Here is a 23297-nt window from a genome sequence, read left to right on the forward strand (position 1 = left end):
AAGAGAGAAACACTGGTTCCCTCATACTTGATGCAGTTTTTACTTTGTAAACTTCATAAACATTTGTGATTGCCACCGCCAACAATTCAAACAGAAATCTTACTGATGGGAAGTCCATCAGTAGCTTTTCCTTTAATAACAGAGCACAACTTTGCATGTGCATATCATTTTGAAAATCTTTACTATTGTACTCAGAAGGAAATATATGACATTAAGAAGGGGTACATTTAGAATATCAATAATGTCTTATATCTTCCTACTGCAGTGATTAGGACTAAACCATACACAAAAAATTTAAGAAAGCTGTTGCTGTTTGGTCACTCAGTGTTTTTCATAACCATGACGCCTTGGTTCAAATTATGTAACAAATGCCTATTCCTGTTCTAGTTTTAACAGCCTACAATTTCTGTATAAGGAAGAATCACATACATATAGATGTTGGTTGGACTTATATGGTATCTTTATGAGGTGAATCCCACTCTTGTCATTGTGATCATTTGATTAACCTCATTTGATCCTTAACCTAAGTGTTAACTCCAAGTCCCTATTATTAGAACCTTCTATCCTTAAACAAGATCTGAACCTAGGTTTATTGAATCATAAAAGTGTCTTCAGGGGCAGCCCGGATGGATCGGCAGTTTAGCGCCGCCTTTGGCCCAGAGCGTGATCCTGGAGACCTGAGATCTAGTCCCATGTCAGGCTCCCTGCATGGAGCCTGCTTCTCTCTCTGCCTGTGGCTCTGCCTCTGCGCGCGCGTGCGCGCGTGTGTGTGTGTGTGTGTGTGTCATGAATAAATAAATACAATCTTTAAAAAATAAAAGTGTCTTCATTTGTGAATGATGGAAAACAACTTGCTTGAATGTACCATTCATATATTTTTATGGTTTCTCCAGGATGTCTTCAGCACAGTTAGATCTGGAAAGGTTTTTAGAACAAATTAGGCAACATTGAATTTATTCACTATTGAAATAGCATATTACCCTCTGATTTTCAAGTATTCATATGATTTCCTTTCATACAAGCATTTAGAATACATGATTAAATCCTAATAACTCTAAAAAAGACAGGATCATGGACAACTAGAACCTTTAGTTTACTTGGTTTACTTATCTAACCTAGAGAAGCATGTTATAATTAGGTATCACTTATTCAGAATCATTAAGAAAATATATATTGAGCTCATACTCTACTACATGAGAAAGAAACTAGTCTTAAGGAAGTTAAAATCTTGCAGAAATAATCATTCAGTAAAAAGTTTTTATTGAGCACCTACTGTGTACTGGGACTTGGTTAAGTTATGATTCCTACCTATAAGGAGTTCGTAGTTTAGTAGAAAAAATTCATATGAATAAGTAAAACTATAAATATGATAAATCCATTCTTAGAGATATGTAAAAGTTATAAATGATGGCATAAAAAAGGAAGCAGTCATCTCTGCTTCTAAGCAAGACCCTGAGAAGTCAGGGACTGCATCCAAGAAGACAACCTTATCTGGGATTTGGAACTAATAGGGAAGGATGATTTGTGCAGTAAAGCTGGTATGATATAGGTATAAAAAAAAAAAACATGACATGTTTGAAAAATTATGAGTGTGAGAGAGACAAAATCACAGCTCGGGAAATGGCAAGAGATAAGGTTAAGATAAGATAAGAGATAAGACTTCAATAGAGAACCATCAAAGGGCTTTTAACAGGAGAATAACATGATGAGATTTGTATTCATGAAAAACTAGTCTGTTCATTCAACAAATGTTTCCTGAGCACCTATCATGTGCAAAGCATAGCTTTGGGTGCTAGAGATCATCAGACAAATTGCCTTTCCTGTAGCCCTTCTTACCTAAGTAGCCAAGGTTTGTGCCATGAACCCTAGTTGCTTCCTTGGGCATAGCTGAATGAATCAGGGTTAAGAACCTCAACAAGGTTAGGCAATCTATAGATGGCCAGTGACCTATGAGCTAAGCCACAGAGGAAGCCAGTTTTTATAAACCTGAGAATGGAGCAAGTGCATAGAAAAAAGCAAAGAGAGAACAGGTTGAAATGAACTGCTTTAAGGTTAAAAAGATAGACTTCATATAGTGAACCTATTAAAGGTATCAGAAATCTTGGAAGGAAGGAAGGAAGGAAGGAAGGAAGGAAGGAAGGAAGGAAGGAAGGAAGGAAGGAAGGAAGGAAGGAAGGAAGGAAGACACCAAAAAAGGGGGAAATAAGGTTTTAAGGCAGTAATTCCATTTATCATTATTTTCTTGGTCACCTTTCTTACGATTTTTTTAAAGATTTATTTATTTATTGAGAGTGTGTGTGCACACACATGAGTGGGGAGAGGAGCAGAGAGAGAGAATCTTCAAGCAGAATCCCTGCTGAGTGCAGGAGCCCAATGCAGGGTTTGATCTCACGACCCATGAGATCATGACCTGGGCTGAAACCAAGAGTTGGATGCTTAACCAACTAAGCCACCCAGTCACCCCTTCAGTCACTTTTCTATGGAAAACTATTTTCATATTCAAAGCAAACACTCTTCTACTCGTTACCTGTCCATATTCAGCACTGAAGATTTTAACTGACGTTTACTTGAAACATTTGTAGAAAATTCAAAGAAAACATGAACAAACTGAGAGGCTTTACTGCAAACAATGATCATAGTGCTCCATATCAAAACCATGCCTTCAGTAGCAGCAATTTCAAGTGTGATCTCAATCTCCCATACCCAAAAGTCTTATTTTAAGATTAATAATTCTTGTTCATTTATTCATTAAATGATTACTTTGTGCCAACTTTTGCTCTAAGTGCCTTATATGTGTTAAATGATTTAGCCTCACAGAAATGCTATGAGATAATTAGTGTTAATGTCCCTGTTTTGTACATGAGAAAATTGAGGCATAGAGAGTTTGGCTTGGTTATGAGCTAGTATATGGGAATTTACTAGTAATTGGGAATATGAACCCGAGCAGTCAGATTTATATTTTTAATACAGTATTATACTGCCTCTATTCTCTGTGGAGTATTTATCTACTTAATTTGGTCAAATTTAGTTATCAGTACCCAACTTAGAAAGGGAATTTAAGGGATGCCTGGGTGGCTCGGCAGTCGAGCATCTGCTTTGGCTCGGGGCATGATCCGAGTGTTCCAGGATTGAGTCCCTCATCAGGCTCCCTGCATGGAGCTGACTTCTCCCTCTGCCTGTGTCTCTGCCTGTCTCTCTGTGTCTCTCATGAATAAATAAATAAAATCTTTTAAGGAGGGGGAGAGGATTTAAATGTCAGTTAAATGCTATATACTGCTTAATCAAAATCTTACTTTTTTCCCATGCTCACCTTTTTTTCAGAAAAAATGATAGCAACATTGCTCAAATGGTCACTTTGGAATCCCATTTTATTTTCTCTCTCTGTCTCTGTCTTTGTCTCTGTCTCTCTCTCTCTCTCTCTTTGATCCCAAAGTACTTTGCTCCAAGACCCTGAGCAGTTGACAACCTCTATGAGCCTCAGTGTCTTCACTTATAAAGTCAGGTCAATTTGTGGGATTGCCGTGGGAAATACATGATATGAAGTATATAAAGCACTTGCTGTAGTAGTTAGTGCACAGTAAGCACTTGAATGTCACTTTGCTAGCTCACAAACTGCAATTGTATCCCATTGTTTGATGTATTAAATCCAAAGATTTGTCTTCCTAGAGATGGCTGGACCCTACCCATCTTGCATTATTTCTTTCCTTACCTAAGCTTATTTCTTTCTCTGTGCCTCCTGGAATATATATATATTTTATTTCCTCTCCTCTTCACTATCCATATCTTCCTAGCTTAAGTTCAGTCTTCTCCATGAAACCATCTCCAGTTAATTAAATTCACATTGTTTCTTTCCTTTGAAATCCTGTTGCAGTTATAATAAATATTACATTGTATGATACTTCACAAATTCTTTCACATGTGCTAGATTTCTTTGAGTATAGGTTATAAGTTATTTCAGAAGATAAATCATGTCTTAATATTTCCCCTATATCTCCCCCAAAGGATCTAGAAGGATCTAGAAGGAGCTCATGGCAAGTGTTCAACAAATACTTGTTACCTGATTGAAGAAAATAAGCTCCTAAAAACACCTTATAAAATTGTTTATCAGTATATACCAATATGTATTACATTTAAACATACAAACACATAAGAGGAGGTGAAAACCATAGCCTTTGCATTCTCTATAATCCCTATAGAGAGATCCATCAGAAATGGAGAAAAGTAATAAACCATATTTAAGAATTTTTAAAAATTGTATAGGGCTTTATATTTGAAAGGGTACTTTCATAACATTAATACTTAATCCATATAAGAATCACAGAAAATAGCTAGAACAAGTATTATGCTCATTTTTCTTTTTTTTTTTTTTTTCTTTATTTTAGGAGAGAGAGCACATGCACAATGAGGGGGGGAGACAGAGGTAGAAAGAGACTCTTAGGCAGACTCCCTGCTGAGCACAAAGCCCAACATGGGGCTAAATCCCATGACCCTTAAATCATGACCTGAGCCGAAATCAAGAGTTGAACACTTACCTGACTGAGCCACCCAGGCACTCTTCTCCATCTTCTAAGTATAATAAAATTGTGGTTATTTGTGCAAGGTCTTGAAAAGTAGCATCATTGACTCTACTCCCAACCCCCACCATTCTGTCCATTCTATATAAGGCTGCCGTTTTTAAATCAAAGATGGGACTATGTCACTCCCCTGCTTAAAATCTTACAGTGGGGACACCTGGGTGGTATAGTCAGGTAAGCCTCGACTCTTGGTTTTGGTTCAGATGGTGATCTCAGGGTCCTGATATCAAGCCCCACATCAGACTCCATACTCAGCACTGAGTCTGCTTAAGACTTTCTTACTCTCAAAAAAAAAAAAAAAAAAAAAACTTTCTTACTCTCTCCCTCAGCCCCTGCTCACCCCTACCCCCACCCCAGCCTCGCTCCCACATGCATGCTCCTTTCTCTAAAATAAATTTTTAGGGCAGCCCGGGTGGCTCAGCGGTTTGGCGCCTGCCTTTGGCCCAGGGCATGATCCTGGAGACCGGGGATCAAGTCCCACGTCGGGCTCCCTGCATGGAGCCTGCTTCTCCCTCTGCCTGTGTCTCTGCCTCTCTCTGTCTCTCATGAATAAATAAATAAAATCTTTTAAATAAATAAATAAATAAAATGTTTAAATCTTAAAAAAATTTAAAAACCTTCCAATGGTTTCCCATTCTATATAGGATGAAATTCTACCAACAGCCACACACTCTTGATCTCTCCACACTCACTACACTCTAGTGACAGTAGCCTTCCTAAACTTAAAAAGGGTTAGTTCACATAGCTTGTTGCTAGCCCAGAGCCTCTGCTCTTGAATATTCTGCACCTGGATCTTCACAAGGCTAGCTCTTTCTTGCTATTGAAGTCTCAATTCAAACATCACCTCCTCAGTAAAGAAGTAGCAACCATCTAAATTAATTTACCTCCCCAGTCATATTTTATCATATCATCCTGTTTTATTTTATTTGTGGCATTTATTATCTCAAATTATCTTTCTCATTGTTGTTACTTGTATACTGTCTGTCCTCACTAAAATGTAGGTCCCATGAGAGCAGGGGTTTTGTGTGTCCTATTCACATCTGTATTCCCAGTCTGGGGGCCTGACATATGATAAGCTCTTAATAAGCATTTATTGAATAAAGTAGCTGAACCAAAACCAGACTAAAACCATGGGTCTTTTGAGTCCTAATCCAGTGTTCCTCCAACCATTCCATTTATCCTACCTTTCATGAAAGCACTTACACCTTTGGAGCTACAATAAGAATTGATGTTCAGAATAATGACATTAACATGTGCTCTAGGATTCTCTATTATCAAAGAAAATTTTCATTCAGTTTAATAAACTAAACTAATTAAAGCAGGGATGTCATGGTATATTATTATATTAATACATTTAGAAAGATTTCTAACTAAAAAGACTTTCTGCTTTTTCTTTAGTTAACCAGAAAATTAAATTAACCCAGAGCTCTTCATTCCCCAAAAGTCCTTGTTAATTAGGATTGTTCTATAAATCTCTATTATTAGTAGAATTTGTCATCTGTTTCATTACCCTGTTTATTAGGGCAGGCTGAGCAGGGTGTCTTTGCTCATATCCTGGTATGTATATCCTAATGAAAAGAAAAGCATTTCCTGGATTCTCACTTTTTTCTTATTCTTTGACACAGGCATATTTCATGCTCTTGGTATAACAATTTAGTTTTCGTATGTCAGTTCCCTATAAAAAGTAGGAATGAAATTATTGACTTTGGCTTTTAAATAAAGCCAAATAATTAAATTTAGGGTCTACTTAAAATAAAAGCATTAGTGCTTTGCAACATTGTGTATAATAGCAGAAGACTGAAAACAACCTAAAAGTCCATCAATAAAAGACTGCTTTAATTTATTTAAGTATATCCATACAGTGGACTATTATGCAGCAATAAAAATGCAGACATTCTCTGCTTACCAACAAAGAACGATTTCCAAGTGAAAAAAACATGGTCCAGAGCCACCCACAAAGATGGGTACTTTTTTGTTTAAGAATAAGAAGGGAGGGCAGCCCGGGTGGCTCAGCGGTTTGATGCCACCTTCAGCCCAGGGTGTGATCCTGGAGACCCGGGATCAGGTTCTGCATCAGGCTTCCTGCATGGAGCCTGTTTCTCCCTCTGCCTGTGTCTCTGCCTCTCTCTCTCTCTCTCTCTCTCTCTCTGTCTCTCATGAGTAAATAAATAAAATCTTAAAAAAAAAAAAAAGAGAGGAGGGGTGGGCACCTAGGTGGCTCAGTGGTTGAGCATCTGCCTTTGGCTCAGGTTGTGATCCCAGGGTCCTGGGATTGAGTCCCACATCAGGCTCCCTTTGGGGAACTTCTTCGTCTGCCTGTCTCGGCCTCTCTCTGTGTCTCTCATGAATAAATAAATAAAATCTTTTAAAAAGAATAAGAAAGAAGAGGTGCGTGGGTGGCTCATTAAGCCTCCAACTCTTGGTTTCAGCTCAGGTCATGATCTTGCAGTTGTGGAATTGAGCCCCGCATCCAGGTCTGCTCTCAGCATGGAGCCTGCTTCAGATTCTCTCTCCTTCCCCTTCTCTCTCTTTCTCTCTGTCTCTCTAATCAATAAAATCTTTTATAAAAACGAAAAAAATAAGAATGTGTTTGCTTGAATGTGCATAGAGAAATTCTGGAAGGATTTACAGAAAAACAATAGCAGTGATAACCACATTGGAAAGCAGTAGGATTAGAAACTGGATGAATAGGAGATAAGAGGTGAGAAAGTTTTTTTTATAGGATATCTTTTAATAAATTTGTATTTTTTAACTCTGTGTATGCACTACCTATTTAAAAGGTTAAATTAAAAACAAACATAATGGGCAGCCCGAGTGGCTCAGCAGTTTAGCGCCGCCTTTAGCCCAGGGCCTGATCCTGGAGACCTGGGATCTAGTACCACTTTGGGCTCCCTGCATGGAGCCTGCTTCTCCCTCCACCTGTGTCTCTGCCTCTCTCTCTCTGTATCTCTCATGAATAAATTTTAAAAATCTTAAAAAAAAAAAAAGTAACTAAAAAGCACTGTGTAATTCTGGACTGAATCTTGTAGTGGATGGGAAAAAAACTGTAAAATACAGGACAATTAACAAATTGAAATATGGAATATAGATTATATAAAATAACAATATTAAGCTTTTAAATTTATCAACTGTATTGTGGTTACTTAAAAGAATATCCTTATTCTTGGAGATTCACACTGAATTATTAAGAAGTAAAGGCATGATATAAGCAATTCATGCTCAAAAGCTTAAAACAATAAATAATAATATGTACATATATATGAAAAGATTAAGTAAACATTGTGGCAAAATATTAAAAACTGGTAAATCTGGGCAGCCCGGGTGGCTCAGCGGTTTAAGTAACACCTTCAGCCCAGGGCCTGATACTGGAGACCCAGGATCAAGTCCCACATCGGGCTCCCTGCATGGAGCCTGCTTCTCCCTCTGCCTGTGTCTCTGCCTCTCTCTCTCTCTCTCTCTCTCTAATAAATAAATAAATAAAAATCTTTTTTAAAAACCTGGTAAATCTGGATAAACATTTTATGGGAGTTCTCTGTATTTTTCATCAAATTTTCCTATTAGTTTAAAATTATGTTCAAATAAAAGGTTAATAAAAAAAAAAACAAGCAAACAGGGCAGCCCCCATGGTGCACGCAGTGGCTTGGCGCCGCCTGCAGCCTGGGGTGTGACCCTGGAGACCCGGGATTGAGTCCCTCGTCAGGCTCCCTGCATGGAGCCTGCTTCTCCCTCTGTGTGTCTGCCTCTCTCTCTCTCTCTGTGTGTCTATGAATAAATAAATAAAATCTTTTTAAAAAAAGCAAACAAAAACATTAATACTGTGGATATTACATCATTATAAAGAATGGCCATGGTAGAGGAGCCACTTTTAAGAATTTCAAGAGTTCTGATTTTTACCTAGTCATATTTTTCACTTTGTGGTGAAGATTTTGCCATCACTTTTCAATCTTTCCCATGCCTGGTGATGTTCATTCAGAGGCAGTGGCAGAGGTTGAAACAGCTGCTTGCAATTGAAAACACCTGTCTACCTTGAGATTGTAAACACCTCATCCTGCTATCTTCCAACAGTTATATCTTTCCTACAATTTAAAGGTGACATAAAAAAGTGACCAAAAGGGGCAGCCCGGGTGGCTCGGCGGTTTAGCGCCGCCTTCAGCCCAGGGCCTGATCCTGGAGACCCGGGATTGAGTCCCACATCGGGCTCCCTGCGTGGAGCCTGCTTCTCCCTCTGCCTGTGTCTCTCTGCCTCTCCTTCTCTCTATGTCCCTCATGAATAAATAAATAAAATCTTTAAAAAAAAAAAAAAAAAAGTGACCAAAAGAAGGGACAAAACATGGCATTTTAAAATATCTTGAACAAAATTTTCTAAGGATGTTAATTATCATGAGGTTATATATATACAATGCTAAAATACATAGTTAATTTAGTAGCAGTAGGGCTACAGAAGCATTTGATCTAGTAGTTTGGCATTGAGCGACTGAATTTTATCATTTTTTCAGGTAAATATTGCATGAACTTACTATTTCTACTAATTGACTTAGCATTATAGACATGTGAGGATGTTTTGATTCTAGACAGATAGCTAATAAATGATACCAAAGAAATCTGTTATCAACTGAATATCCTTTTTTGTTTCCTGTCTGCTTAAGGAAGTTCATGATCCTGTAGTTTTATAGAAATCTGGAAAATAGGAATAATAATTATTACCAGTCCTTTTCCTTCTCACTTTACAAAATGTTTGGAAAGTTTTGAGAAACAGTGGCTCTGACTTACCTTGTTTTTTTTTTTAAGATACAAAAAATCATTTCGGGTTCTTGGCTGGCTTAGTATAGCATGCAGCTCTTGATCTTGGGGTTGTGAGTTCAGGCCCCACGCTGGGTATAGAGATTACTTAATAATAAAATATTTTGACAACAAAAAAGATCATAAGCTATTTTAAAAGTCACTAATTCTTTTTATTAGTAATTCCATGTATAATTAGCAATATTCTTCCACATATCATACATTTACTACTTTTTATGTTTATTTTTTTTAAGATTTTATTTATTTATTCATGAGAGACACAGAGAGAGAGAGAGGCAGAGACACAGGCAGAGGGAGAAGCAGGCTCCATGCAGGGAGCCTGATATGGGACTCGATCCCAGGTCTCCAGGATCATGCCCTGGGCCGAAGGCGGCGCTAAACCGCTGAGCCACCCGGGCTACCCACACTTACTACTTTTTAAAAGCTTTTTTTTTTTTTTTAATTTATGATAGTCACACACAGAGAGAGAGGGGCAGAGACATAGGCAGAGGGAGAAGCAGGCTTCATGCACCAGGAGCCCGACATGGGGTTCGATCCTGGGTCTCCAGGATCGCGCCCTGGGCCAAAGGCAGGCACTAAACCGCTGCGCCACCCAGGGATCCCCTAAAAGCTTTTTATCTGACTATAGTTGACACTCAATGTTACATCGGTTTCAAGTTTACAACAGAGTAATTCCATAGCCCTATACATTATGCTATGCTTGCCACAAATGTAGCTACAATCTGTCATCATAAACACTATTCCAGTACCATGGACTATATTTACAGTAGCCAAGATGTGAAAACAACCCAAGTGTCCATGGATAGATGAATGGATACAGAAGATGTGGGATATATATATATATTTTTTTTATTCATGAGAGACACAGAGAGAGGGGGGAATACTATGAAGCCATAAAAAGAATGAGGTCTTGTCATCTGCAACAACATAGGTAGATCTAGAAGGTTTTGTGCTATGTGAAATAAGTCCTACCAAGAAAGAGAAATATCATATGGTTTCACTTATATGTCGAATCTAAAAAATGAAACAAATGTATCAAAAAGCAGAATCAGACTTAAAAATATAGAGAACAAACTGATGGTTGCCAGAGGAGAGGGAGATAGAGGGATGAACAAAATGGGTGAAACAGAGTGGGACATACAGGCTTCCACTTATGGAGTGAATAAGTCATGGGAATAAAAGGCTCTAATGTATCTTACGCTCTTATTTAGAAGCACTTGATCAGAGCTAACAGTGTCATTTTTCTAGAACTAAGACAAAGCTATTATTGCTACTTCAGGCCCATTTTACACCTAAGTGAGTCATGAAAGTGTCCTGGCCTCATTGGCTGAATAATGTTCATGCCTATAAGTGTATCTTAAGATTTAGTGAGGTATTTCATATGTTCATACAACAGATGGTCTAGAAGGCTATGGAAAAGGTCATGCTGGTAAATGCTGTCTAGTTAGTTGTGTGAGGTTTTTTTTTTTTTTTTTTTTTTTGATGTATTTATTTGTTTATTTGAGAGAGAGAGAGTGCGTGGGGAGAGAGGCAGAGGGAAAGAATCTCAAGCAGATTCTATGCTGAGTGCAGAGCTCGAGGATGTGGGGCTGGATCTCACAACCATGAGATCATGACCTGAGCCAAAATCAAGAGTGAGACACTTAACCAACTGAGCCACATAGGTGCTTGATGTGTTGGGGATTTTTATTTATTTATTTTTAAAGTATTTTTATTTATTTATTCATAAGAGACAGAGAGAGAGAGAGAGGCAGAGACATAGGCAGAGGGAGAAGCAGGCTCCACGCAGGGAGTATGTGGGACTCGATCCCGGGACTCCAGGATCACACCCTGGGCCGAAGGCAGGCGCTAAACCACTAAGCCACCAGGTGTCCCGTGTTGGGTTTGTGTGTGTGTGTGTGTGTGTGTGTGTGTGTGTGTGTGTGTTGGGGGTTTTTTAATAGCTCTGTAAACTAACAGATCATTTCATTTCAAAAAAATATCAGAATGTCTCAACAATATAATTGAACCTAAATATTATTGAATGTTGTTAAATCCTTCTTCAGTAATTCAGAACACATTTCAGGATCTTGCAAATTTTCAGGGTATTTTGAAAGGAGCTTTCATAGCATAAGAGCTAGATACAGAAGGTAATAGAGACTAGACTATATCCATTCCAATTCATGACAGCTCTTTTACAGTCTTAGTATTCTTATATATTTATTTGCATCAATAAGCAGAAAAGGTGAAAAATAATTCTTTATGTTACAAGAAATTGAACTTCTATGTCATCTAAGGATAAAACATATCAAAGATATACACATATATCCAGAAAACCATTCATTTAGAATTTTTAGTAGTTAAAAAAAAAATTTTTTTTTAGTAGTTTAGACCAAGAAGTCCTGATTCTTAAGAGCAAAGTTCCAGGTAATCTCATCCATTTTGAATTAGGTTCTATTCATAAATAAAGATTTATCCAACCAAAAATCCATGACTTTTTCAAAGAATTCAAGGAATTATATCTAATTATGGCTTACTTATCATTTATATGTAATTATTTTTCAAATCTACAATCCAATAGTTAATTCTTCTATTAACACATTACCTGAAGTGTTTTGTAGACCTCTTTTATTATTACATAATGTAACCCTATTATAAATGGTAATGGCATCATTAATTTAGCTCATTTTACTAATTTAGTGGCTGTTTGGTCCTACTTTATATTATGACTTATACTTGGAAGTAATAAAATCAGATTTCTTTATAAATATTTATGGTATAGTCCTTTTTCCTAAATCAGATGGTAGCCCTTTCCGAATTATTTCTTTTTTTTTATATATAAATAGAGAGAGAGAGAGGCAGAGACACAGGCAGAGGGAGAAGCAGGCTCCATGCAGGGAGCCCGACGTGGGACTCGATCCCGGGTCTCCAGGATCACACCCTGGGCTGAAGGCAGGCGCTAAACCACTGCGCCACCCAGGGATCCCCCCGAATTATTTCTAGTAAAGTCTGTGTAGCAGTATATACTGCATACTCCTTAGAAAATTTAATCCTAGATATTTATGCCTTAACTTTCAATTAATCAGAATCTTGCTAACTACCATATAGGTCCTGGTGTTACAAAATGTGGAAAGCTAGTTACTTAAAGGGTTTTAATAGATGCTTCTCAGCATCTGCAGTCATATGGTCAAAAGGGATCACTAAATGAAGAATCCTCTTCTTGAATATCAATCTTTCCAGTAGGATTTTATTTTCATTATCATATCTGTATTTATCTCTTCTTGAAAGTATCCATTAGGGATGCTGGGTACCTCAGCAGTTGAGCATCTGCCTTCGGCCCAGGGCGTGATCCTGGAGTCCCAGGATCGAGTCCCACATTGGGCTCCCTGCATGGAGCCTGCTTCTCCCTCTGCCTATGTCTCTGCCTCTCTCTCTCTCTCTCTGTGCCTCTCATGAATAAATAAATAAAATATTTTTTTAAAAAAGAAAGTATCCATTAGTACCAGGTAACAGACCGCAGACAGAAATGCTTTTTGAGATTCTTATATTCTTTATTGAGACCCTGAGGTGCTCAATATCTCCTTTTCCCTCTCTCTTGATCTTAGAGGAGATTGAAGTTCACAAGTCTTTGGCCACATCTCTCCCCATAAGTGATGCAAATTTGTGATTTCAGAAATTCTGGCCACCAATAAAAACTACTGTCCAATCTTTTCAGATGTCCTCTGGGCCAAATTTCATCACAAATAACTCCATTCCACTGTCATGTGCCAAGTTTAAAGTTCTGTATTAGGTTACTTTATAGTCAAAACAATCAAGCCCTAGTCCAGACTACTATAAGACAAGAACCCATTGCACTGTCCCTTTTGTTCTACCTAGCTTTTCCTTTTGCTAGTTGACAGTTTAAAGGAAATAGCGACTCCTTGTAAAAAGTAACCAGATTCAGTTATTTGTATAAGCCAACTAAAATCAGCAATTCTTAACATTGGCATGAAGAATTATAACAGAATAGTAGTTATATTTTTATTATGCCATTGTGATTTTCTGTAGAGAAACACCCAAGACTCGTTATTTATATATTTTAAATTTACAGCTCTTTAACTCTATCCAAGATTTCACTGCCAAGAATGCAGTCAAGTTTGAAGCTTTATTAGAGATCCAGGATCCAGTCCTTACAAATATTTTCTTTCATCGTAGTTTCTGTTCAAGTATTTGTACTGTCCAAAAAGGTACTGCTGTGCTTTATAGTCATTCCCAAAATATGTGATCGACGTAGGTATAACTCTAACAAAACACATACAGTATGTGTATGCTGAAAATTACCCATAAAAAGCGTTGTTTACAGATGAATTTGTACCTTGGTTCCCAAGTACTCGTGTACAGAATATAGAACTCATGTTGCCTCTCTCTCTGAATGATGAATGATGAAAGAGTTTCAAACTTTACTAGGTGAGTTTGTGTATTGGGTGTTACAAAGAAAAGTCAGTCTGCCTTTCTTTGGCTCTACTTGCAGAAAGTGAAGTCACCGCTTTTGCTGTCTTGGATCAAGACCAGAAAGAAATTGTTGATACCAACGGAGCAGGAGATGCATTTGTTGGAGGTACAGATTCATTTATTTCATACTTATAAGTTAAACATTTCCTTTAACCCTTGCCTTTACCACATAGCCAAGGTTTATGAATTTAATAGTTTCTTCTTTTAAATAATTAACTCCTAATGTTCTTTCCATATGCTACTGTCGCTTTGAGTATTATGAGGGTATTTTACTATAGGAAGAATACTTATTTTTGACTTAAATATAATTTGCTGTTGTGCTGTACCCCAGTCATCTTCACAAGATTGTGTCTGTGAGAATATTACATAAACAAACTGTATCAAGTACAATATGTAGTATATTCTTAGCCTTTCGGGCTTAAATGTTAACACATTGCTTTTCTTTAAAACAAATTTTGGTAAATATTAACTAAGAATGATGTCTTTGGATTATATCATTTGGTTAAAACATCTAACGCAATAGTTAAATGTTTATAAATATACTAGGAAGAGTTAAATTTTTGTCTCATCAAGGCTTAGTAAGAACTGGCGCAATTTATAAGGACTGTCATTTTTGGAATGAGTACTCAAAAATAAGATGAAGACAATAGGAGATTCTTAGCTTGATGAATTGGATTGATCTAAAATCTGGTTCAAAGGTTTTTGTTTTTTTTTCCAAAGGTTCTTTTGATGTCTAAACCCCTTCTAGTTAAGTGTAGGTAAGCTAGACTCTCTAGAAAGCTTTAGATTCCTGAGTGGTAATCCAGAAGAGTCCCTCTCAATCTCTCTTTATTTCTTATAACATCAAGCTGAACAAGGAAAAAAGGCAAATAGAGTTGATCATTGTCCTCCTTTCCTTAAAAGATAATTTGAATCATGGGAAACTTTTTTTTTTTTCAAAAAAAATTTTTTAAAGAATTTATTTATTTATTCATGAGAAACACAGAGAGAGAGAGAGGCAGAGACACAGGCAGAGGGAGAAGCAGCCTCCATGCAGGGAGCCCGAAGTGGGACTCAATCCTGGGACTCCAGGATCAGGCCTTGGGCTGAAGGCAATGCTAAACCGCTGAGCCACCCAGACTGCCCTCAAATTTTTTTCTTAAGATTTTATTTCTTTATTCATGAGAGACACACAGAGAGAGGCAGAGACATAGGCAGAAGGAGAAGCAGGCTTCATGCAGGAAGACCCATGTGGGACGCAATCCCAGGACTCCGGGATCACGCCCTGAGCCAAAGGCAGATGCTTAACCGCTAAGCCACCCAGGCGTCCCATGGGAAACTTATATTATGTGATGGTCTTAACATTGTATTGTTTCAAATATAGATGTTCTTTTGTTTTAATGATCTTTTTCACCAACATGCCAACTCTTCAATGAGCTGTTAACCAGTATACTTATAGCATGCCCCATGCCCTATTCTTTAGAAAGAGTACATACTGCAGATAACATTCTACTTTACTGTCATGTTTGTATCTTTTGTCTTTGCTTAGGGGCTTCATCATTGATTAGAGTGTTTTCTAGCTATTTTTTCCTATGCCATATTTCTTCAGAGTTATAAATCCACGTAGGCTAAAAATATCTTATCCAGAATCAGGCTAAATTCTGTAATACATTAAAGAAACACTATGGATTTCTTGCGTAAAATTAGTTAAACCAGGGACACCTGGGTGGCTCAGTGGTTTAGCACCTGCCTTTGGCCCAAGGCATGATCCTGGGGTCCTGGGGTCAAGTCCCACCCACATCGGGCTCCCTGCATGGAGCCTGCTTCTCTCTCTGTCTGTGTCTCTGCCTCTCTCTCTGTGTCTCTCATGAATAAATAAAATCTTTTTTTAAAAAAATTAGTTAAACCAGAAATCTTAGTACATAGCTTTTAAACCTACGCCTTGTGTGTGCATTATTTAAGTACTTTAAATATTTAAAATAGTAAGTATTCTTTTTTTTTTTTTTTTTTTTTTTTTTTTTTTTAGTATTTCGTAGGGCATATCATGAGGCCATCATAAATAAGATGGTGACCTAATTAGTCAGTACCTTGGGTCCTGGGCCACCTAGCCCTGCAAAAACAGGCTCCTTTATGAATGCCTAACTACCTATAATGTTCCCAGACTAGGTAAGAATATATGGACTTTCTGAGGGAGAGAGAAGTCATTCCTAGGGTACTAAAGTAGGAACAGCTAGCTACCCATTTGTACTATGGTAAGAATAATAAATGAACTACCTCATGAAAACACTTGGGCTGTCTGTTAGAGAATTTTCAGTCTCTTTTTTTTTTTTATGATAGTCACACAGAGAGAGAGAGAGAGAGGCAGAGAGAGAAGCAGGCTCCATGCACCGGGAGCCCGACGTGGGATTCGATCCCGGGTCTCCAGGATCGCGCCCTGGGCCAAAGGCAGGCGCCAAACCGCTGCGCCACCCAGGGATCCCTCAGCCTCTTTTTTATCTCACTCTACCTACCTACATATTTACTGTTAGGGTACAGTGAAGTAAGTAGTAAGGGAAGAGTGTGGAACAGGGATCCACAACATTTTTTTTGTAAAGGGCCAGATAGTGAATATTTTAGGTTTGCGAGTCATATACAAGCTGTATTGCATATTATTCTTGTTTTGTTTGTTTGTATGCTTGCTTGTTTGCTTTTGGTTTTGGTTTTTTATAACACTCTAAAAATGTAAAAACCTTTTGTAGCTCTCAGTTATACAAAAACAGGCCACAGGATGGATTTGGCCCTCAGGCTCTAATTTGTCAACCCCTGTGTAATATGTTGGCAGCTTCCTCACTTTATTCACTTTCATCATACCCTGGATCCAAATACTGGGTTTCACTACGTACTGTTGAAATCACTATAAAGTGGAAGGCAGGCTGACAGTAGGCAGGACTTTACTGGTAGCCATTTTTCTCACTTTAACCCTACTCTGATCAGTTTCCAGGATAATTAGATCCTGAAAGACTGAGTCATGTAATGACATGAACACTCTAATGTCATTTTAGCACTGAAATACTTATTTTGGCATGTTTAGCACATTCATGTAAGTCATGCTCTACAGTATAGTAATAGATAACATTTATAAAGTACTTACTGGCTAGTAAGCATCTTAAGCATTTCACATATGTTAACTTATTTAATGCTCATAAACACTCACTGAAGTAGGGGTGTTTTGTTTTGTTTTTAAGGTTTATTTATTTATTTGAGAGAGACAGCAAGCACGTGTGTGCGAGCAGGGGGAGGGGCAAAAGGAGAGGGAGAGAAGCAGACTCTCCTGAGCCCAAGCCCCATGTAGGACTTAATCTCACAACTCTGATATCACAATCTCAGCCAAAATTGAGAGTTGGACTCTTAACCACCTGAGCCACTTGGGCTTATTTATAACCCCATTTTACTGATGAGAAAACTGAGACAAAGGAGTTGGATAACAGTCTCATAGCTAGAGAGTAGCAGAGCCAAGATTTGATCCAGGAAGTCTGGTTCCAGAGTCAGGGCTCTTACTCACTGCACTATATTGCTTCTCTAAACTTTTAGGGAAATCTCATCATTGAGACTGAGAGCGACAGACCAGCCTTACTAACAAAAGCTGGGTTTTGCCAAAGAGAATCTTTCTGTTATCTGAATAGATGATTTCATGTATTGAACAGGAGCTTTTGTTATCTGATAGGATTCTGAGGACTCTAGGGTAAGATTGCTGCAGAAAAGAAAGAAAATGAAAGGGGAAATAATCGAAGGACTATAGTCCCCGGTGAGTTTGAACCAGGAGCTTTTTGCTAAGCAGTAGAATTGATTGCACTACAGAGATACAGAAAGACAGATCATAAACTTGCTGGGTCAGCATGGAATCTAAATACAAGGAGCTATATGAATCAACCATTTAATAGCACCAGGCTAATGCATTCCTCTTACAATAGAGATGGTCTTTTCCGTTGGAAATACTAAAAAATCCATTGGTTAAAAACCCCTACTTCCATCTCTGCACTAGGGAAAGCCTTTCTAGTAGGATTGGAAATACTCCAGCTGTGGAAACATACTTCTCTACCTTGAACATGAATGGAGAGGTGATGGCAACTTTTACATTTACTATGTAGTTTCTTTGTCTTCACTATTTTATTACCTGATTAACATATCTCCTCTCTGATTGACACATTCTATCTTTAGATAGATAATATATTCCTCCTATTACTTTTAAGTTTTGCTGGCTTTAAGAGTATTTCTGTCTTTTGTGACTTTGCATAACTGTATTCCAGTCCCAATTTCAAGTTCTTGGATAAAGCCTCACTTCATCTACCCTGTGCTAATCACATATCTCAGTACCAGAGTGTCATGTGTTCTTATTAGCCACATAAGAGATATATAACTACAGTACATCATAGATTTTCATGTATAATGTTAAAATGAATACCCCAAATGTACATAAATTAAATTCATAGTTCCATCTCAGGGGTTCAGTAACAGTGACAATTCCCTCTAGCCTCTACAAGCATGCCTCCTTGTTCTATTTGGAGATCTTAAGCACTCTGTAACATTTGCCCTTTATTTGTCCGTAGCCAGGCCTGATGGAACTACCCTTTTCACATTTTCCCTCAAAAGCCCAAGTGCTACGATTGTACCCTTGGAAATGGAGACAATTCTATAATCTCTAAGTGTGATTTCCTAATTTCCCAGGTCAGGAGAAAATTTCTTCTTGTTGTCCTGCTGTGCTTTGTCACAGCAGGTCTGCCTTTTCATTTGGAACCCTCTTTGTCACTGCCATAGTAACAAATGGAAACATTGAGAACATTTTGTGACAGGCACTGTCATTGTTCCTGGTGAAATCTCTTCCCCTGTGTCTTCCCAGTAAATGAAACTGAGAAGAAAAATCATAACAAATAACATGAAAGGGACCTAATCAATATGTTCCCAGTGGGCTGTCAATACCAGCCTGTGTTAATCTAATATGATTTAGTTGTATGTTTTATGGCAGCTGTAGGAATATGGACTAGATCTACAAATCATCTTTAGACTAAAAGTAAGTACACCTTTGACAGATTATACCCAAGCACATATATATAGCTCTCAGATAAAAGACTGAAGACTTCACCCAAGGACCAACATTCTTAGGATTAAAAAAGCTTCGTTAAATGTGGTTAAGAGCCATATATAGCTTAGAACAGTTTCTTTTGAATGACAGTAAAGTAACTCTGCTACCTGTAATACTTTTTAAGTTTTTCATGGCAGGTTTAGCAGGGAATATGTATTACCCTAAAAGATAATATCTACAGCATATACATGAACTATTAAAGCCACTTAGCAATCACAACATAATTATCCTATTTCCCCATCTAATAAAAAGAAACATTAATTATACTTTCTAATTCATGTTCAGAAAAGAATTTGGGGGGCACCTGGGTGACTCAGTTAAGCATCTGCCTTCAGCTCAAGTCATGATCTCAGGGTCCTGGGATTGAACCCCCCCCTCCCCACATTGGGCTTCCTGCTCAGCAGGGAATCTTTCTCCCTCTCCCTCTGACCTTCCTCCCTACTTGTACTCTCTGCCTCAAATAAATAGATAAAATCTTTAAAAGAAAAAAAAGAAATTTGGTCAAGGAAAAAAGATTTAAGTTTCTAAAACAAGGATGCTACTTCCTTCTCTTGTACCATATGTCTATACTTATGAGAGTCATGGAGATTGTCTAAATTATCTTTGTATTTTCTGGTCTCACCTTTTTTTTCCCAAACATGTGTGGCTTACTCCCCCATTCTTCTTAATTGCTGCTAAACTGTGCTCTGCAAAGAAGTGGTACAGAATTCTTGTGGGATTTTTTTTTCCTCCACCACCTCTTTTCTTAGCTTCCAACTCAGAAAACTAGAAAATAACTTAAATGTTATTTCTAACACTAATTCACTCAAAAATCAAAACTTTCATAAGACCATTGTATGCAGAGGATTAATTTGATGGTGACCAAAATGAGAGCTGCATACTGCTACTCACCCCACCCCCACCACACCCCTACCCCCAAGGAAACAATAATACCTTTCCCTATCTCTTAACTGTAGTAGGACATCTTTGGTATTTTATTTCTTAAGTAGCAATTTTCCTTAAAATCATCAAATGAGATATGAAATTGACTTCATCATTAGGAATATGAATTCACCACAGCAGCTCAAGTTCATGGGGGTGGAAGGGAGATTCACACCATACACACTCAGAGAATACTTCATACATGCTATTCTACTGTTAACATCCAGACATTTAGAAAAGCTGTTGGGGACCAGGAACAAATTTCAAGAACATTGGCTAAGATTATTTAAGCTTTTGTTGGTTAAAAGAGGTAAATACGCTTCTCAAGTCATGACCAAAAAAAGAGAAATAACTTTAGTTCCCATGGAATACTGGATGATTTTTAAGTTATGAAGTCTGGAACTTCTCACAAACATGAATGTTTCCTCAAAGATCTAATATACTGGATGGCCTCCACTTAGAAACAATTATAAATAGATAAGAGAATTCAAAAGGCTTTGTCTTCAGGAGATTTGGGTAAGACAGAGATTGTCTGAGCCATATAGACTCTCAGACCCTGAAGTTCAAATATGAACCTAAGTTTCCTATATTTGAAGATTACTAAAAAATGTTTATTCCAAGAAAACAATGTTGATATTTATAAGACTGCATTTCGTGGCAGAGGACCAGAGGAAATGTCATAAATAAAGTTAATTTTTTTAGGGGATCCCTGGGTGGCGCCTGCCTTTGGCCCAGGGCGCGATCCTGGAGACCCGGGATCAAATCCCACGTCGGGCTTCCGGTGCATGGAGCCTGCTCCTCCCTCTGCCTGTGTCTCTGCCTCTCTCTCTCTCTCTGTGTGACTATCATAAATAAATAAAATTTTAAAAAAAAAAGTTAATTTTTTTATACAGAATTGTGACATGGCAAAATACATGTGTATCAGTTTCCTGGGCTAGAATATTTGGGAAATCAAATGGAACTAACTTGAATTAATTAGTGGCCCCAGCTGCTATTACATGGATTTGGTCAATTTTACCTATGCTACATGTCTAATTAATATACCATGTATTAAAAAATAATATATATATATACCATGTATTAGTTGTATACATAATCAACTACCCTCAAAACTTAGTGACCTACAACAACAACCATTTACTTAGCTCCACAAATCTGTTGATTGGCAACTGGGTCTAGGTTCAGCTGGACAGTTCCTCTAGTCTCAGAGGTACAAGAGACTAAATATGCTCCATATCATAGTGAAAACCTGAATTAAAACTCAAAGTTTGACCCCAGAGTTCTTACCCCTAAAATTATTTTGTTATACTCTGGTCTATTAATATATCATCTTCCTCTCTGGGGAGGAGAAATAATAAAAATGGTTTTCTAAACACTAGTCTATAGACTGATACCTATCTATGACCCAACATTTTATCAGTCAGTACCAAAATGAAAAAAAAAAGATAGGAGCAATATAGTAAGTTTTCATGAAGCTAAAGTATTCAGCTTTAAATCTTGTCTCAATTATGTTTGAATTTGGTACAATATACCTTTTATTGGCTTTGTAATTAATAAAATCAAAATAAAATCAGATTAGTAGTACTGGCTAATCCAGGGACCCAGCAGAAGTCTTAGTCATGGTAAATAAGTCATTAGAAACAATTTGCCAGACTCTTTATATGGAAATTTGTAGGGGTGCCTGGATGGCTCAGTCTGTTAATCATCTGCCTCAGTCAGGTCCCAGGGTCCTGGGATCAAGTCCCATGTCGGGATCCCTGCTCAGCAGGGAATCTGCTTCTCCTTCTCCCTCCTGCTCCTGCTCACTCGTGCTCTCTTTCTCTCTCAAATAAATAAATAAATAAATAAATCTTTTTTAAAAAAGAAAATTTGTGTGAAACATAACCTCTGATGTTATAAAGCTGTTTACAATCAGTAGGTCTGAATAAACAAAAATTAGCTACACTGTTACTAAATTCACAACTCTACTTACTTCAGAATATGAATTCCCAAATCTGTGGTATGAGTACAAGCTCTTTATTTTTCTTTTAATTATCCAGTTAACATTGACATTTTATAGAGATGAGACATGTTTGTTTTATTTCTAGTCCATGAAATAGATGGCAAATTAAAAACCAGTTTCTTTCATCAAATGCTCTTAAAATTTTAGAACCACCCTGCTGTGAGGAATTGTCAGTTGATCAAATAACAGTTTTTACGTTGAGTTAAATAATAACAATATGAGTTATCTTGCTTAATGAATTAGAGCGTAAATAAGCTCACATAAATAAGCTTGCTATCATCTCCTTATTTGAGGAGCTATGACCTTGTCCTGATGAGTCTTTTTGTTTTTAACTATATCGTTTAATATGTTAGTGCTGAAAGGGAATATTTTTAAAATCACATATTTTGGTTTTCAGGTTTTTAAACTGTTTTCAGTCACTAGACTATGTTCAAAGGAGGTCTTATCTGAATCAGAATGAAATGAGATTAAACAAACCCTTATGTGGCCTTATCTACATTTTATTTGAAAGTAATTCCCTGGAATAACTCAATGTTGGGTATGAAAACCATTTTCTGTTCAGAAGTCCCCATTTGATGGATGAGGAAAGTGAATCCCAAAAAAAGGGATGCAATACTGGGAGCCAGATCTCCTGACTCATTAATTCATGGTCCAGTAATTACACTTGTTAATAACCCAAATGAAACTGTCCATCGAGCAGTCTGTTATATAGGTCGCTTGGAAATATATAGGTCAAGAGTCAAAATCCCAAGTGGATAGAAGCCTTTGATGTACTTTCTCTTGGCATGTGGGTATCCAAGATGTTTAACTTCAACTTAAAAACAGAAGCAAATCCTAAACTTTTATTTTGAGAACCACATGAAGAGATCACACATTAGGTTGAAAATTCAGATTCTAACCTGATCTTGAACATTGCTGTTTCATGATTTTTAAAGCATTATTTTGAAAGGGGTTGGGGCAGATGGACAACTTATCTATAGGAGTAAAACGCACTTGTTTAGTGGTCCTCTTCAGGGTCTTTCCTGAATTGGGAGCATTTAAAAGTGTTTGGGTTTCTGTGTTTTGTTTTGTTTTGTTTTGTTTTTAATTCAAATGCAGTATCGCGTGCCATGTTAATAGAATTTGACAGATTTCCATAAAGAGGAAATAAGTTATCCTTATAGTTTAGCACCGGCCACTTTCTTATATATTATACTATGCTGCTCAATTGCTCACTTTCCTGTGGGAGGATGTGTGGTGCTGAGCTATTGCAAAGGAGCCTTTGCTCTGAATTGACTTCCTGTCCATGTCAGTCACTGCACCATCTGACACCACTTAGGCTTTGGTTTTCATTATGCAGATATCTACTAAGTCAGACCTTACCCTGGCAGGCGAAGTAACTTTTTAAGTTATTTCAAAATTTAATGTTTGTTGACTTTCTTTTTCCAGAAAA

The 23297-nt window shown here is 37.5% G+C and overlaps 1 protein-coding gene across 9 annotated transcripts in view; it reads left to right on the top strand.

Annotated features, from left to right (window-relative positions):
• Positions 1-23297, top strand: part of ADK (adenosine kinase) — a 508004-nt gene that overhangs the window by 456873 nt on the left and 27834 nt on the right. For all 9 annotated transcript variants that reach the window (XM_038534415.1, XM_038534413.1, XM_038534418.1 and 6 more), the window contains one exon: positions 13864-13950. In XM_038534415.1, coding sequence (XP_038390343.1) covers positions 13864-13950 — 87 coding nt within the window. The remainder of the gene's footprint in view (positions 1-13863; positions 13951-23297) is intronic.

Source organism: Canis lupus, chromosome 4, assembly GCF_011100685.1.
Source record: "Canis lupus familiaris isolate Mischka breed German Shepherd chromosome 4, alternate assembly UU_Cfam_GSD_1.0, whole genome shotgun sequence".
NCBI classification, from domain to species: Eukaryota; Metazoa; Chordata; class Mammalia; order Carnivora; family Canidae; genus Canis; species Canis lupus.